The sequence below is a fragment of the Pan troglodytes genome, chromosome 1, assembly GCF_028858775.2.
Source record: "Pan troglodytes isolate AG18354 chromosome 1, NHGRI_mPanTro3-v2.0_pri, whole genome shotgun sequence".
Classification (NCBI taxonomy): domain Eukaryota; kingdom Metazoa; phylum Chordata; class Mammalia; order Primates; family Hominidae; genus Pan; species Pan troglodytes.
The window spans coordinates 113,796,983-113,809,834 of record NC_072398.2 but is presented as its reverse complement, the minus strand read 5'-3'; the positions used below and the strand labels follow the sequence as shown (position 1 = coordinate 113,809,834).

The 12,852-nt window shown below is 48.1% G+C and overlaps 2 protein-coding genes and 1 long non-coding RNA gene across 16 annotated transcripts in view; 2 read left to right on the top strand and 1 right to left on the bottom strand.

Moving 5' to 3' along the window:
• The window catches only part of IGSF3 (immunoglobulin superfamily member 3), a 93,069-nt gene extending 85,203 nt beyond the window's left edge, over positions 1-7,866 (top strand). For all 5 annotated transcript variants that reach the window (XM_001147567.8, XM_016924947.4, XM_001147491.8 and 2 more), the window contains 2 exons: positions 2,413-2,892; positions 4,719-7,866. In XM_001147567.8, coding sequence (XP_001147567.3) covers positions 2,413-2,892; positions 4,719-4,969 — 731 coding nt within the window. In that variant the 3' untranslated portion in view covers positions 4,970-7,866. The remainder of the gene's footprint in view (positions 1-2,412; positions 2,893-4,718) is intronic.
• On the bottom strand, positions 6,363-12,596 carry LOC129144261 (uncharacterized). Of its 2 annotated transcripts, none has more exons than XR_008548527.2 (4): positions 12,515-12,596; positions 12,336-12,430; positions 12,114-12,224; positions 6,363-8,463 (listed from the first exon to the last, which is right to left on the bottom strand). It is a non-coding gene; the product is annotated as an uncharacterized LOC129144261 (long non-coding RNA). The 2 variants fall into 2 exon arrangements; XR_010152690.1 differs by lacking the exon at positions 6,363-8,463 and adding an exon at positions 11,356-11,466.
• CD58 (CD58 molecule) overlaps positions 8,624-12,852 on the top strand; it is a 120,281-nt gene continuing 116,052 nt past the window's right edge. For 8 of the 9 annotated variants that reach the window (XR_010157056.1, XR_010157059.1, XR_010157061.1 and 5 more), the window contains exon 1: positions 8,624-11,325. Coding sequence is in view for 6 of the 9 variants with exons in the window: in XM_063810862.1 (XP_063666932.1) it covers positions 11,256-11,325 (70 nt within the window). In the remaining 3 variants the exon portion in view is untranslated. The remainder of the gene's footprint in view (positions 11,326-12,852) is intronic. The other variant, NM_001427916.1, reaches the window with a different exon arrangement.

Below are 12,852 nucleotides of genomic sequence, written 5' to 3'. Positions count from 1 at the left end.
GCAGGGGCAGAGGTCGGCATCTTTCCATGGCTTATACTTGGAAAAGAAGAGAGTATTTAAGTCCAAACAGGGAAGAGGGTTGGCATATTCTAGAAGGGGGCAGATGCAGGGAACTAAATTGGTAGAGAAACATGTTAAGGGGAGAGAGATTGTGGGAAGGTGGAAATTAATTTCTGTCAAAAAACTTGTATTGAGTCATTTATGCAGACAAGGCATTTGAAGGGGCCAAGAAAAATGTTAAGCGGTTAGAAGACAAGAAAGCAAAGGGAGAGTGAAGAGGGAGGAGGTGTTTCTGAGGAGCTCCATGACTGATGGTCTCTGGCCATCTTGCCCCTGGCCATGATAAGTTCCACTGCACATCGCCCAGGGCCACCTCCCTTGACACCTTAGCCAGTCACCAGGAGCGTGGGGATACTATGTTAGACTCTGGAGGAGAAAAGCATGGGGTGGGGGGCTCTCCTTGGTCTCTAGTAGGGCTCTCTAATGGCCTTGGAGTTACAACTGAGGAGTTGAGTGAGTTTGAGTTACCTGTGAACTGATTGAATAGTCCCCACCCGGCCTTATTCTGTTCTCAAGCATGTTCTTGTCCCTGAGAGAGCTGGGCCTGCCACCTGTAGCTGGTTACTGAGCCCTCCTGTGCCAGCAGTGCACACTGAGATTCCAGATGGGTGCAGGAGGTGGGTGCAGAGGGGCTTGGCAGAGCCCCCACAAGAGCAATGGGAAGCCCAGCCTTGTGTTCACCTGTGAGTGACACTAAGCCAATTCATTGAAAGCCCAGGACAATACTTGGAAAGTGCTCCTATTTGGTCTTCATCCAAGTACGATCTGATTTGGTATCTCTACTTCAGTTTACATTACATTGGCACCTTTCATGAACATTTCATAAGCAGAGCCAAAGGGAGGCCTTTTAGGAATTAGGGAGTGAATTATTTGTTTAGAACATATTACAGTGAGCCAAAAAAAAAAAAAAAAAAGACAGCAAAACAGATTTAAGTCTGTTGGCATCTGTGAGATGTGACTCACCTGCTTGGGGTCCCTCTCTGTGGTTACTCTGTGTCTCCCACCTAAGCAGGGAGGACACTTTGCGTACATCCTCCTGAGACATCTGTGCTCACAGGGAAGGGCCCTTTCAGCCTTGTCGTCTGTTATCTGGCTTTAATCCTTGGAGAGATACTGATCTCCTTGGGTTCTCTGTGTTTTAGGCAATAAGCTACATGCACACAGTTTAAATTTAAGTTACTGCATGGGTGTTTTAAATTCCCAGGGCTACCATAACAAATTAGTATAAACTTGATTGTTTAAAACAAACTTATTCTCTTACAGTTCTGCAGGCCAGAAGTCCAAAATCAGGATGTCATCATAGCCATGCTCCCCGTGAAGGCTCTAGGGAAGAATGCTTCCTGGCCTTTGCCAGTTCCTTGTGGCCACAGACATTCCCTGGTTGTGGCTGCTTCACTCCTGTTTGGGCCTCCATCATCATATGGCCACTTTCTCTCTGTCTTCTCTCCTGTGCTCATAAGGACACTAGTTATCTTAGTCTGCTCAGTTGCCATAACAAAATACTATAGACTGGGTGGCTTAAACAACAGAAATGTATTTTCCTACAGTCCTAGAGGCTGGAAGTCTGAGGTCAGGGCACCAGCATGGCTAAGTTCTGGTAAGAGCTCTTCTGGCCCGCAGACGGCGCCTTCTTGCTGTGTCCTTGAATAGTCTTTCCTCGGTGCATGCACCTGGAGAGAGATCTTCTCTCTTCTTCTTATAAGACACCGATCTTACTGGATTAGGGTCTCACTCAGCCTTATGACCTCATTTAACTTTAATTACCTCCTAAAAGTCCTACCTCCAAATGTAGTCACATCGTGGGTTATGAATTCAGCATATTAATTTGGAGGGGGACCAATTCAGTTCATAGCACCAGCCACTGGATTTAGGGCCCACCCCAATCCAGCAAGACCTCCTCTTTGCTAATTACGTCTGCAAAGTTGCTATTTCCAAATAATCACATTCTGAGGTTCCAGGTGGACATGCATTTTGGAGGGACACTATTCAGCCACTACAAGGGGTTACAGTGAAAATAAACACCTCTTCCCCCCGGGATTCCCATAAGGAACCACACTACCAGCTTCTTATGAATTCTTCCACAGATATTTTATGCAGATATAAACAGATATGTATGTCAAAATAAAATATGTTTTCTGCATACAATGACATGGACAGTAACATTGTTCTGTACTCTTAACAATTTTTCTTGGATCAACTTCCACCTGTAGCACTGCCTATGCCTTTTCAATAGGTGCATAATATCTTATAGTATGGATGTTACTATCATGTGTTTAATGATGGACATTTAGTTTATTTTGAGCAAATAGATTTAAACAACCCCTTCTCTCTTTGTCCCTTGTCATTCCCCAGATGCTTCCCTGCAGGTGGACACAGTCGTCCCCAATGCCACGGTCTCTGAGAAGGCAGCTTTCCAGCTGGACTGTAGCATCGTGTCCCGCTCCAGCCAGGACTCCCGCTTCGCTGTGGCCTGGTATTCCCTGAGGACTAAAGCTGGGGGGAAAAGGAGCAGCCCTGGCCTGGAAGAACAGGAAGAGGAAAGGGAGGAGGAGGAGGAGGAGGACGACGACGACGACCCAACAGAGCGGACGGCCCTGCTGAGCGTGGGCCCAGATGCTGTCTTTGGCCCAGAGGGCAGTCCTTGGGAGGGCAGGCTTCGCTTCCAGAGGCTCTCCCCAGTGCTCTACCGGCTCACAGTGCTGCAGGCAAGCCCCCGAGATACAGGCAATTACTCCTGCCATGTGGAGGAGTGGCTGCCCAGCCCTCAGAAGGAATGGTACCGGCTGACGGAGGAGGAGTCAGCCCCCATCGGCATCCGTGTTCTAGATACAAGTGAGTTTCCCAAGTACAGAGGGAGGATGTCACTGTTGGTTCCAACTGTGTCTGGAAGATAAATTTGAGCTTGATTATGGGTTAATAAACAGTTTTCTTAACTGTCATGGGCATTTATTAGTAGGATTTGAGATATGGTGGGATTGGATATATTAGTTCATATAATTGACCCTTGATTACCCATGCAAAAATAGGGATAGAAATTAAAGTGATAACATACCATATAATCTTTATAATAAACTCGATGTTCTACCAGATTCAATTTTAGTAATATTTCATTATACTAGTATATTGTTAGGTGTTACTTTGTTATTTTTTAGAATATTGGAACTAGTCTTTAGCGAATTAGCAAGCGTTTCAGACTCACAAGGGAAAGGGAAAAAAATGAAGGCTGACTACCTCACTGTCATTATTTCTTTTTGTCCAGTTTCTGCGTCATTGTTATTTTGGAGGGTGCCTTGGAGGTTGAGGTGGATCTTGTATGGTTGGGAGGACCAGCCTAGAAGGGCTGTGATATTAGAGGAGAGCTGAGAGGGGATTTGCAGCTGCCCAGAATGCAGTTTCCATGATCCTGAGGGACTTCCACTATGAACAGAGACTGGGGGAAATATTGCTGGCCTGAATTATTTGTTGTAACAATGCACTCTTGGTTGGCTTGCCATCAAAATGTGGACTACATTAGACTAAAAATGGTGTTATAGTAGAATTAGCCTAGAATACAGAAAGAAAAAAAAAGATTGCTGGAATTTTTAACTTCTTTTTAGTCAAAACATTTTTCAACATCATCTTGATTTGAGTTTTTAAAGTTTGGGCCACTATTTTTTTGCCTTGATCACCCCGTGTTCACATTGTGTTAGAACCATATGAAATTGGAGTTTTGCAGGTCAACAATGGTGGACTATCAGCAGTTTCATACACTTTGGAAATTGAATAAGAGGCAGATTAAATGTTCTTAATAATACTGATGAGCAACAGCTATTCAGTAAAAGGGAAAGCAGGCTGCATCATACATAGACCACCCTGTGATCCACTGAATAACCCACTGCCTCAAAGCGAAAACAAAGCAGTCTAGGCAACATTTTACCTGTCCGTTGTGGATGTCCCTAATTATTAAGCTTCATCGAGCACAGAGGTCACCCAGCAGCCTTATTTTACAGAGAAAACAGGGGCTCCCAGAGGCTAGGCTCCTGCCAAGGTCTAATGACTTATAGAGCAGCCCTCAACCTGTCTTGGGGCGCCTGGTTTATTCTCTTCCATATCCAGCTATAACTAATACTGTGTTCTTTGTGGCCACGGACACACTGTGGACGTTTGTAAGTGGTCCATAATGACATTTAATTGATAACATTAATCAGGTAAGTGTCATTTCTGGTAAAACTGCTCTCAGAAGCTGGCAGGAAGGGATTGTGTCATAATCCCAGAGAAGGAAGTCTGTAGCAGAGCTAAGTGCAAAGGGGCACGTAAAATCCAACCATGCAGGAGGCTCCGACTGAACCAGAGGAGCTTCTTCACCATCCTAGATGCAGTTGAGTTCACAATCAATAAATTATGTTTCATTATGTGGCTTTCCAAGCAGCAATAATGGCTCTCAATGGAAAACAGAAGCATTGCTTTGTTGGAACATACAGCCGTAAATTAGGAGAGGTGTTGTGAGAAAAAGAATACAAGGGTCATCTTCCACCATTAATGGTAGCAAGGGAAAGACAAGGTGGTGTGGGAGTGTCACTGAGGAGCTTCCATTGGGTCAGGTGAGGTCTTCAAAAGGAAATGTGAGCAGTCCAGGTTCTCAGCCCTCATTGTCTTGTCTCTCTCATGATTCTTTTCAGGTCCCACCCTCCAGTCCATCATCTGCTCCAACGACGCACTCTTCTACTTCGTCTTCTTCTACCCTTTCCCCATCTTTGGCATTCTTATCATCACCATCCTTCTGGTGCGTTTCAAGAGCCGGAACTCCAGCAAGAACTCCGATGGGAAGAACGGGGTGCCTCTGCTGTGGATCAAAGAGCCACACCTCAACTACTCCCCTACTTGCCTGGAGCCCCCTGTTCTCAGTATCCATCCAGGGGCCATAGACTAAGCAGGTGATGCCCCAGCGGATGTTGGCCACGGAGGAGCTGAGGCTCTCCCTTTCTCTGTGATTGGACAGTTGACAGCACCCAAACTCTGGGGTGCGTGTGTGGAAAGTTGTCAGACTTGAAAAGTGTTCCAAGTTCCCAGTCAGTCACAGAGACAGACTGCCTCTCGGTGGCAGTCTTGGATGGTTAGCTATTTGCGCGCAAATGTTGTGATCCTGCCGTTATAGATTTCTTGTTTCTGTTTTTAGTAATGTAGTGAGTAGCTCCAGGTGCCACATCTACTCACGGATTTATCTAGTATTCTCAGATAGATGTTACAGGGCTTCTTATTCTTTGTAATGTACTCTTTTTAAATCCCTTGTTTACCCTTTTTGGATTCCTTAATGTGGACGAATTTCTCTTACGTACAACTGACAGCAAAAGGAAGGACGAACTTTCTAGTGACAAGGAATCTCTTCCAAGACTTTTTGTTTTTGCACATTTGAAAATGCCACCCATGGATCAAAATATACCCAAACATTTTTTACTTTCTTAACAAGACTTAAGAATTGTGTGTAGTGTGGGCAAAATTTGTATGTTGTCTTTTCCTTCAGCTGGAGTTATTGGAACCACTTTGTAGTCAAGACGAAAGCACTGAATTTTGCTTCAAAGAACTGTGTATGTACAAGAGAAATCCTGCATAACCCCATTAGGAGTAGATGGTGCCCGGCCTATCTGTCAGGGAGGCAAAAAAGGCTTCATCCCATCCTTGCCAAAAAATAAGAAAACTGTCTTGGAGAATGGGTCAGAAGCCCCAAATGGCACACACTTTCCAAATTAAAGTGGGCAGGGGCTGCTTGTAGCAGCTGCTGACCTGCAGATTTGTCAAAGCCAGTGACTAGAGAAGGAAGGGAGAAAGGCTGGCTGTTGGCTTGCTCTGAGCTGCAAGGATGGTCTCTGACTGATTAACTGTGAGCAGATGGGCCTGTGTCTTCAGGTGCTTTGCCAAACTCTTAAAGGAAAGTGTCCAGTGAACTTGGAAGTGGGCCCCTGAGCTGAGCACAGGGCCAAAGCAGCCATGGCAGACACCTGACGGAGGGCACGGGGCTGGCTGACACTAAGTTTGGTGGGACAGTGAGGGGTGGGAGGGGGGCTTCCAGGGCCTGGTGTTGAAGAGTGCAGAGAAATATCTACCTCCCTGGAGGTGTGAAGACTACGTTTTTCTTCTTCCTTCCAATTAGATTTTCCTTAATGATAGTGATGTCTTCCTTATTCATTTTTCTCTTCCTGCCTCTCACTGCCATAAGAATATCAGCCTGGGGGCAGTCCAGACGCAGCCCTTTGTCATCCTTTCTGTTTGCCTTGTCTCAGCAGACTGTGATCACAAGGCATTGTCTGTGGGATTTTTCCTTTCCCTTTCTTGATCTCTCTTGTGGTTCTAGGTTGTTTGGTTGTTCATTGTTATGGTGGCTTTTTATTTTAAGGCCCCTTGAGCCCCATGATGGCTGGTGTCACCCTGTTCTTTTACACTGTTGGGCTAGATGCTTGTCCTTCTTAGGGCATCATCAGTTACAAATATTTCCTTTTGCTCTCTTTATGAAGATGTTCTTATACCCTTGCTTTCCCATATTTTTCTGGCCAAGCATGCCATCTCCTTTACTCTGGGAACTTGCATCCTGAATCCCAAGAGGGGGTCACAATTTGGAAAAAGTCATCAGGGATTCTGGAACTAAGTCTGATAAGAGATTCCAGTGAAGCCCTGTTCTGAGACCGAGCAGACTGCAGGGGAGGCCGTGGGATTCCCCAGGCCAATGTCTGTGCTGATCCTTCAAGGGTCTGCAGGTGTGCAGGTGGCCTGGGCTGCTTGGCAGATAACTTTGCTGATTCCCAGCTGAGGGGAGCATGGCGGCGATTGCTCAGCCATTTTCTGACAGACACACAGACCTGCCTTTTCTCCCCCAAATATACCGTACCCTCCTGTGAGACAGTGTGCAGGCACCACCACCTTAATCCTGCTGTTGCCTGACATGCTGATTCTCATTTATTATGCTGCATCAACACATTAGAGGTACAGGAACGGCTCAGTCATGAAGAAAGAAGGTCTTTTGCCCCATTTCTTTATTTCAGGGATGTGGGCTTTCAGTGGGAATTTGCTGACTCCTACTTTATAGGCTGAGTCAATGAGGGAAGATGACTGGCGTTTCCTCTGTCTAAATGGGAGGTTGCCAGAGGGCTGGCTGGGACTAGGATGTGTAACTAAGATTTCAGTTTGAAATCTTAGATTTCAGTTCACAGCGATGAAGAAGTAGGTGCTGCACACAAATATGTAAAGCAATTGCAGGAAATTTGAAAGGAAAAAAAGAAACCGAAGCCAGTATTTTAATAATTGCTTTTTCTGTGTATTTTGTATTGGGCTGGGGGATAGCATCAAAGGTTGAACTTTTTGAGCTTTCTATGAAAAACCCCAGGACCTTCTTTCTTTGGCCATTTCTATGGAAATGCGATGTCAGATGGATGGTAATGGTGCCCTCCAGTGGCTGTGAGACCTCATTGCGCATTGTCTACTGGAGCTTTAGTCTTCTGAGACGGAGGAAAACTGCTGAATACTCTGGATTCATCTATGTCTACAATGTTGCATTTATGAAAAACTACACTGTGCTAGGCGCATTCTAGGACATGAATATGACCACACCCTCTTTCACCGGGTGTTTCTGTAGCAAGTTTTCATATTCTTTTCAAACAATGGTTTCTCTGCGTTAATTATTGAGGAAAAAAAAAGATGGGGTAAGAAAACTACCCATGCATGATGTAGAGAGCTGTTGATTTGTTTCTGTTTTTTAAAGGAAAACTATTTGTAAGATGTTGCACTAAAACATTTTATATACACTTCAGAGACCTGTAGTAAATTATGTTGAAAATACGGCTGTTTACATTTACTGCAGTCTTCTATCCTTCTTTCCCCTTACTAACCAGCCCCCTTCCTCTGTGGAACTGTGCTGTGGGGGCCTACAGTTCTGCCCTTGGCATTGGCCTGCTAGGCTCAAGGTCTGTGAATTGCAGTCTTTATTATTACACCCCATAACCTTCAAATGATAAAAACACCTCTTCCTCAAGACACTTCACTGCCATCTGCTGCATCATATCATAGTAAATAGACACCTCCACCCCGATGATCAAGGCTATGCTACCCCTAGAGCTGTGCAACACACAACACACCTAGCCCCTGAAAGGCAGGTTCAGAATGTAGATCTTATAACCTGTAGCGTTTTTGTTGGGGGGTGGGGTGGGGGTAGAAGCCGGATGAGAAGGAGAGCAGGAACACAGGAGGGCCTTCTCTAGGGCCTCTGCGGCAAGTCCACACCATCCTTTTCCAACTATGAAGTGCTGCCCTGGCCATGAAATGCAGCGGGGATTTCCCAGAATGGTGATAAAAGCAGGAGTTGTGCATTCTAGTTAAGTGAGACTGCACAGCGCACTGGTCTCTGTTTCCTCTTCCAGTGTTGGGAGGGGTTTACATCTGCAAATTGAGAAGAATGTTAGTATGATTAAAACCATAGCAGTGATACGTGATTAGTCAGAACCCATCTATAATTCTTTAAAATTCATAGAATATGCAAAAAGGAACTAGATAGTAAGAAGCAGAGGGAGACACTTCTTTTTTTCTTCTTTTTCTAAGTCCAAGACTTTCAAAAGCTTTCGTGTGTGCTTTCCTCTGCTCCCCAGAACCATCGGCTGCATCCTTATCAACTCCTTGCAGCTGCTGGCTTGGCCAGGAGTTGAAAATGTGACTGCCTCTCCCTTGGGTACCCATAATGGTTCCATGTTAAGTCTTATGTATAATTTTTCCTAATTTTTTTCAAATGTTCTTTTTCTGCCAGGGAATGTTTTAAAAAGGGAAATAGAGTATTATGGAATAAGATTACCCTTCTATGTCCTTCGTGCAAATCCAACCAGTATTTATATAAATGAAGTGAACGTACGTTCCCTCATGAGGCATGCAATGAAAATGACAATTTGCATTTATGCAGGATTGGGGCAGTGTTTTGCTCACTACATTCTGGGATTCCTAAGCTTTGTGGGAGTAGTTCCAAGGGTTTGGCAGAAACGAGAGTCAAGACACCAGAGAGTGGCATGCTAGGAAGAACAGCCCCGGCCTCTTCAGCAGCCCTCCTTTCTTACTTTCTCATCCATGATTATCTACAGTGACAAGAAGATAAAACTGGACCTTGCAATACTAGTCACAGCATGAAAAATACATCCACCCCTCCTTTTGATAGCAGGTTCTCAGTATGTAAAGGGAATCTTTTTGGCTGCCTGCCTAACGCATTGCAGGTCCAGCATTCCTGAGCTGCTTTTGATTCATAAAATTAACCAGGCATTTGAGGGCTTCTAAAAGTGCTTGATGGACAGCATTTCTCTCAATGAAAGAGTAGGCACTGCTCCTTGGTCAAAGGAGAGTCCAACCAAGGAAGCCTAATGAGTTATTCCTCACCCAATACCTGGAGACCATGACCTGAGGGTGAGGGGCTTCCCCAGCGCCATGTGACTGGGCTGTTCTTTCCTCAGCCCTTCTCTTAAGGGGGTTAACAGCTCTTGCTGGCAGTCCAAATGGCTGCATAGCTTTCAGTCCAAAAGTCCCATTATCATATCCCGCTCCTGTGTGAAGGGATAAGAGTAGAGGCATTGGACATGGCCTCAGTTGGACTCCAAGTTCTGCCCTTTACTGTGTGCCCTGAGTAATTTACCTTCTCCAGGCGTCAGTTTCCTCATTTGCAAAAACAACAGCAGCAGTAAGATTAAGTTAATCCAAGCAATGCACTTCACATAGGGCCTGCTCAATAGATGTTTGCTGTCGTATCACTTCCCAGCTCAAAAACTTTCTGTGGCTCCCCAGTGTCTGAAGGTCTAACCCCATCCTGCCTTTCTAAGTTGGCCTGAGTTCCTACCAGCCCAGGGCAGAGAACACTTGATTTCCTCACATTTTATGTTACACACTGCCCCTGCCTTGTGTTCCCAGTATCTACAGATGGTAGGGAATATCTCAAGATAGCAGGTTTGTGGTAGAGGGCATTGGTTCCAGAAGTTTCACTGATAGAGATACCTTTTAAGATTTTATGGCTAACTTAAGAAATAATTCATGTCTCTTTGCAATATGGTTCAAGTGTCTTGAGTGACTTTGAGTCCCCACCTGGGGATAATGGAGGTGAAGCAGCAAGAAAGCACATTCCCTCTCAGTTTCACAACCTGCACCATGTGTTGGTGGTTATTTGGGCAGCAGGGAGTCCTGTTCATGGAAATGGATTCCTGCTCACATAATAACTAAGAGTTCTGTGAACTCCCTCAGCTGGGCAGGGGCAACTCTGGTGCTTCTGTCTGCAAGAAAGGGGACAGACAGGGAGGCTGAGGTGAGGAGCTGGTTCTGGGAATAGAGTCATTTGTTCTGGGATATAGGGATGTGAGGGGAGGGCCAGCTCAATGCAGACTGATGAAGAGCGGGGAGAGTGATGAGTGCCTGCCGCAGCTTGGGCTGGATGGATGTGGGGAGGCTAGGCAGTGAGGGAGATGTGGATCTGACATCTCAGCCTGAGGGAAAGTCCCGGTTGAGATGGGGGAAGAGAGAAAAAGAGGAATCTGAGAAGGGAGAAACCAAAGGCTGGAAATCCCAGCTCCGGGTATAAGGGAGTGTGGGGACGGGGGAGGCCTGCCTCAGGTAACCCTACGCCTAACAGTTGTCTAAAATGCTCCCTTTCCTTGTCATGTTTGAGGAAAAGTGGTTCAAAGAGGCCGTCTGATGCGGGATCACACAGCGCTGAAGGGATGAGGGGTCCCGGGTGCTCCCGCCCGTCCCGCTGCCTCCTCCGGTGGCTCTCTGGGAGCCACAGCCCCGTCTAGCCACGGAGGGGCCTTCAGCACGCCCCAAACGCTAAGGGGAAGCTCGGGAGGTGCGGTAGGAAGGCAGAGAAACCTGGTTTTTAAAACGCAAGCCATTTTCAAGGAAAGAATTTCTTACTTAAAAATAGCGTATGGAATGGCGGCGGAATGACGGGAGGGACCGAGCTGGGGGACTGGACGGCGCCCCGGGGACACAGGAAGGAGGCGCGCAGAGCCGAGCCCAGAGGCGCGCCCGGGGAGTGGAAGCGCGAAGACAAACGCGGCGCCGCGGAGGGTGGGGGAGGAAGGGCCGGGGCGGGGCGCGGGCTGCCAGCCCAGGGCTGGGCGGAGCCCTACTTCTGGCCGACCGCGTAGGCGGTGCTTGAACTTAGGGCTGCTTGTGGCTGGGCACTCGCGCAGAGGCCGGCCCGACGAGCCATGGTTGCTGGGAGCGACGCGGGGCGGGCCCTGGGGGTCCTCGGCGTGGTCTGCCTGCTGCACTGCTTTGGTGAGTGAAGCCTGCCCCAGGGGCCCCGCGCCGGCCGGCGCGTACTGGGCACCACCAAGGCTGGGTGGACGCGCTGGGCTGCCGATCAGAGACGGGTGGGGACGGGTCGCTGTGGGCCGGGAACAACTCAGCCGTGGGAGCCTTTTCAGGAAGAGAAAGTTGTTATTTCATCGCCAGTGTCCCTCATGGAGTCAGCAAGGAACTGTGTGGCCTTAGGGAAGGATGGGCTCCGGCCCGCTAGCCTGTCCTGCGGGGCCTGCGCCCCCCCGCCGGCCCCCTCCAGTGACCAAGTTCCTTCCTGGGCTTCCCCAGTAACGTCGCTGAGCGCTTCAGCGGACTGCAAAACTTCTTCCCAGCCGTGAACGCGCCCGGGACGGGGAGCGGGCGCGGATGCCACCTGATCGAGGGCGACGCCTGCTGCCCTCCCCGCGCGGTGCGGTCCCCGCCCGCGCGGCGTCCGCCGTATCAGCAGAGAGGACTTTTCAGAGTCGCCCCACAGCGAGGAGCGGGGAGGCAACTAGGAAGCCCAGTCGGCAGCGGCCTCACGTTGGGATTCCTAAGTGGTGCGACTCCTGCTCCTTTTTCCTCCCCTCAAATCCTAAAAACTAGTATCAGAACCGGTTCCATCCTCTCCGTGTGTTGTCAGCCAAGTCGTCACAACAACCTCAGGAAATAGGTCCCTTTCTTCCCATTTTGCCTCCCCATCCTCCTTCACCCTCCACACATTGGCCCCAGTCAGGCCATAGCCAAACCCCAGGAGTACAGCAGTAACCTCCCAGCGAGTTCACCTGTACTTGAGGGGTTCTCATGGCTGGCTTCTGCACCCCACTGCCAGCCCTCCAGCCCGTCCGTCCGTTTGCTCAGCGTCCACTGCCTGCCCGGGAGGTGCGCGTGTGCATCTGTGGAAGACAGCCAAGGGGGAGGGGTTGAGATAGACTCAAAAGTACCTGCACGATCAGATAAAGAAGTCAGTGTTGTAAGAGAGGCCTGGGCTGGGCGTGGTGGCTTACACCTGTCATCCTAGCACTTTGGGAGGCTGAGGCAGGTGGATCACTTGAGGCCAGGAATCGGAGACCAGCAGGGCCAACACGGTGAAAGATCGGCTCTACAAAAAATACAAAAATTAGCTGAGCGTGGTGGCGCATACCTATAGTCCCAGCTACTCGGAGGGCTGAGGTGGGAGAATCACCTGAGTCCCGGAGGCAGAGGATGCAGTGAGCTGTGATTGTGCCACTGAACTCCAGCCTGGGTGACAGAATATGACCCTGTCTCAAAAAAAAAAAAAAAAAAAAAAAAAAAGGTGAGCTGTGAGGGTACAGAGGGAAGAAGAAGGCAGTCTCTTTTGTGAAATCAAGTGTCTTTTGTGAAGCAGTCTTCATGGGAGGGAGGATATTTGAGCCCAGCCTTCAAGGACTGGTGATGTGTGGACATGTGATAATGTGGGAAAAGATTGCTGAGTGTCCCCTTAGGGAGTCTGGATTCTCTGAGCTGAGAGAGCTTCTCCTGGGCCTTACAGGATCAGGACCA